The following is a 2,997-nucleotide window of genomic DNA, read 5'->3' as shown; positions in this document are numbered from 1 at the left end:
TCACCTGCTGGCCTCAACCTCCTACCAAGAGTGGGTAGGGGGTGACTTCTGGGCAGAACCTGCTTGGCTGATAATTTCCTGATTCCCAGGGGGTAGTGCCCTGAATTCCTGTATATTTGTCATCCATGCACTTAATTAGATGAGCGAGCAGCAGGCCCTGTGTGTAGCCATTAATTGATACTAAACAACATCATGGCCGCTCTCCCACTGTTGCTTGTCACATCGCCTCCGACGCTGGGCCTATGCATCCACTCTGACTCTGAGGATTAGAATTGATGACGAGGTCTGACTCTGACTCTGTTCATCACCTAGGCCCCGTCCCCCAGCTTTTATCCACTACTCCTTGCTACCCCTCTCTACCATTCCTTACCCTTGCTGCCCATCCCCACACAAATGCCACAGAGCAGAGAGAGGGGAGCTGTGTTCTCAGTTGGAGATGTAGGGCACAGCCCACCATCTCTGATTCCGCACCGTGCGGGGGCAGTGGCTTGAACTTCTCTGACCTCAGGTGCCTGCCCTGGAAGATGCTTGTAATGATGCCATCTCCCACCCTGCATGGAAGTGAGCTAGGTCCATAAGCAGTTTAAAGCTGGCTGTGGTGGCACACACCTATAATCCCAGTGCTTAGAGGGCAGAGGCAAGAGGATCATGAGTTCCATTCCAGTCTGAGCCATGGAGTGAGACCCTGTCTCAAAAAGGCAAGAGCTGGGGATGTAACTCAATGGTAGGACACTTGGCCTGGCCCAGCCAAGACCACAGTCGTGGTTCCTAATTCCATAGAGAAGCATAGTGACCACTCTTACAAGGACTACTGGAGGACGTGATCCTCCCTGACCTGGTCTCATCTTTGTGGCCTTCGCCTTCACCCTTTGGATTCATTCGGGCCTGGGGGGTCCGAGGCTGAATTCTGGAAGGCTGTCCTGTCCCACTCTCCCCCGCCCCGTGTCTCTCATTTGCTTTTCTTGGCCTTCTTGGGGCATTGCTGGTCTTTGAAGGCGTGAAAGCCTGTGAAGAGCAGCCCTCCCCTGCCTCCCCCTCTCCCTGTAGGAAATCGGCAAACGGGAAGATACGGGTGGACAGTTAAGCTGTATTCAGCTGCCTGTCAACTCCCAGGGGGTAGGTATGCGATCACAAGTCGGCATGCCCCTGTGCCCAGTGCCCCCCTCCACTCTGCCCCTGTGTCTCTGTGTTCCTGTTCATGCTCAGCTGTTGTGCAAGCTGTGGTCGCCGGGTTGGTCATTGGTGTTGTAAGGTTTGCTTTGATTTTAAGTCCCTTCCCCTGCTGGAGGACATAGAAAGGAGGAACTTCTTTACCTCTGCCCACATTGACCCGCAGAGGGCACATTCCCATCTCTGCCAGGCCTGTGGATGGGGCCAGAGAAGGAAGGGACTTAGAATCCTCTATGTGCACATGTATGTGGGTGCCACATGTGTGCCTACCTGCATCGGGGTCCCGAAGGAGTCTGAAACATCCAGCCTCAGTGGAGTTAAGACCTATGGTCATAGAACATGCTCCCTTATTCTTTTGCCCTTCGCTCCTCGCCCACCGGAGACCCCGCAGACACCTCAGCTCAGTACAAGTCCTTGGAGGGTGTAAGGATGGGATATAGTTCTTGCCATCATGTAACCAAATTTTAAGTGCACCTCTGAGTGTCTGACCACCGGTCCTCGAATTAAATCCCACCAGCCATCTCAGGACACGTCCCTCCTTTTGGTCCCTCATGCCAAACCTGTCCTCTGGTGTTTCCTGCACTGACACTAGGATTTGGGGCGAAGCCAGGCTTCCCATGGGACCTTATAGTGCTGTGCATCCCTAGCAGTCCCCTGGAGATCCCACTTGATAATTAAAGACCTCGTTAGGGATGTAAACTGAGTTAATGAAAGTGATCCCCTGAGATGCCAATTAGCCAATATTTATGCCCTTATCAAAAGTAGCAATCAAGTATTTTTTTAATAACTTCTTAAGGAGAAGTGTATAATTACTGGGAAACCTACTGACCTGCTAAGAAGGAAGTAAAAAAAAAATCTATCCCAGAGACAAGAGAGAGAGGTAGAAATGGTGCCAGGAAGGAGCTGGGACTTGGGGAAGGTGGAGGTCAGAGGTCAGAGTCAAGGGACTAAAGTGGCATCTTTGTGCTAGGTTGCTCTGGCTTGGGTCTTCCTGTTTCCTTCACAGATCCACAGGTTTGAAGTTCAGGGAGGGACAACCTGAGGAGAAGGGAAAGGGCCTTGAGTAGGCTTTTAGAACTGAGGCTGTAGTGGCCACCTCACCCTGGTTTCACCCCCTCCAGCCACCCCTTCTTTCCTGAGCTAATCTTGGTGCCAGTCCAGCCAGGCTGCCTGTGCTGTGGGCTTGGGTTCTCCATGGCCTTTCCTAAGGTTTGGCTGGTGGGAGGTAGAGGCATCAACCATGGGAAGCCCCAGGCCCCCAGCCTGGGTGGTCTGGCCTGTCCCCATGCATGCCTCGTATCGTGGTTGCTGGTTCTTGTGGTCTGTGTGTGGTATGTTCATGTGAAGAAGGGAGACCTCAGTCCGTGCTGATGACGCTTACCTGGCCAGGGTCCTAAAGACCCACTGTTCTCTGACCCTAGGGAGATGCTACCAAGTCTGAGTCAGAGCCTGATTTCTTTTCGCCCAGCGTGGATGGTGATGGGGACAGGAAGAAGCGCTTGGCCTGTGAGTAGTGGTCCCGAGGGTGTAGTCTCCGGCCTTTGGGCCAGCCCCGATGGACTCAGAATCCCCCTCCCCTTTTGCAGTGGTAGCCTTGGGAGAACACTCGGAACTACGGAAGAGCCTTTTGCCACCTCTCATCATCCACACAGCTGCTACACCAATGTCACTGCCCAAGAGCTCCAGCACAGGTGTGGGGGAAGCACTGGGCTCTGGCTCTCGCCGCACCAGTAGCAGCGGGTCCGCTGAGCCTGGAGCTGCCCATCATGAGATGAAATCACCGGTAAGGGAATGCATGTGGGGGGTGGGGGGGAAGGAGAGGGGTGG

General features: G+C 53.8%; 1 protein-coding gene across 18 annotated transcripts in view; it reads left to right on the top strand.

Annotated features, from left to right (window-relative positions):
• Cacna1g (calcium voltage-gated channel subunit alpha1 G) overlaps positions 1-2,997 on the top strand; it is a 67,469-nt gene that overhangs the window by 34,850 nt on the left and 29,622 nt on the right. For 11 of the 18 annotated variants that reach the window (XM_031354618.1, XM_031354609.1, XM_031354621.1 and 8 more), the window contains exons 14-16: positions 1,048-1,116; positions 2,592-2,676; positions 2,757-2,953. In XM_031354618.1, the coding sequence (XP_031210478.1) occupies positions 1,048-1,116; positions 2,592-2,676; positions 2,757-2,953 (351 nt within the window). The remainder of the gene's footprint in view (positions 1-1,047; positions 1,117-2,591; positions 2,677-2,756; positions 2,954-2,997) is intronic. The other 7 variants (XM_031354623.1, XM_031354622.1, XM_031354620.1 and 4 more) reach the window with 1 other exon arrangement.

This window comes from Mastomys coucha, unplaced genomic scaffold (genome assembly GCF_008632895.1).
Source record: "Mastomys coucha isolate ucsf_1 unplaced genomic scaffold, UCSF_Mcou_1 pScaffold5, whole genome shotgun sequence".
Lineage (NCBI taxonomy): Eukaryota > Metazoa > Chordata > Mammalia > Rodentia > Muridae > Mastomys > Mastomys coucha.
This window is presented reverse-complemented; position numbering and strand designations above follow the sequence as displayed.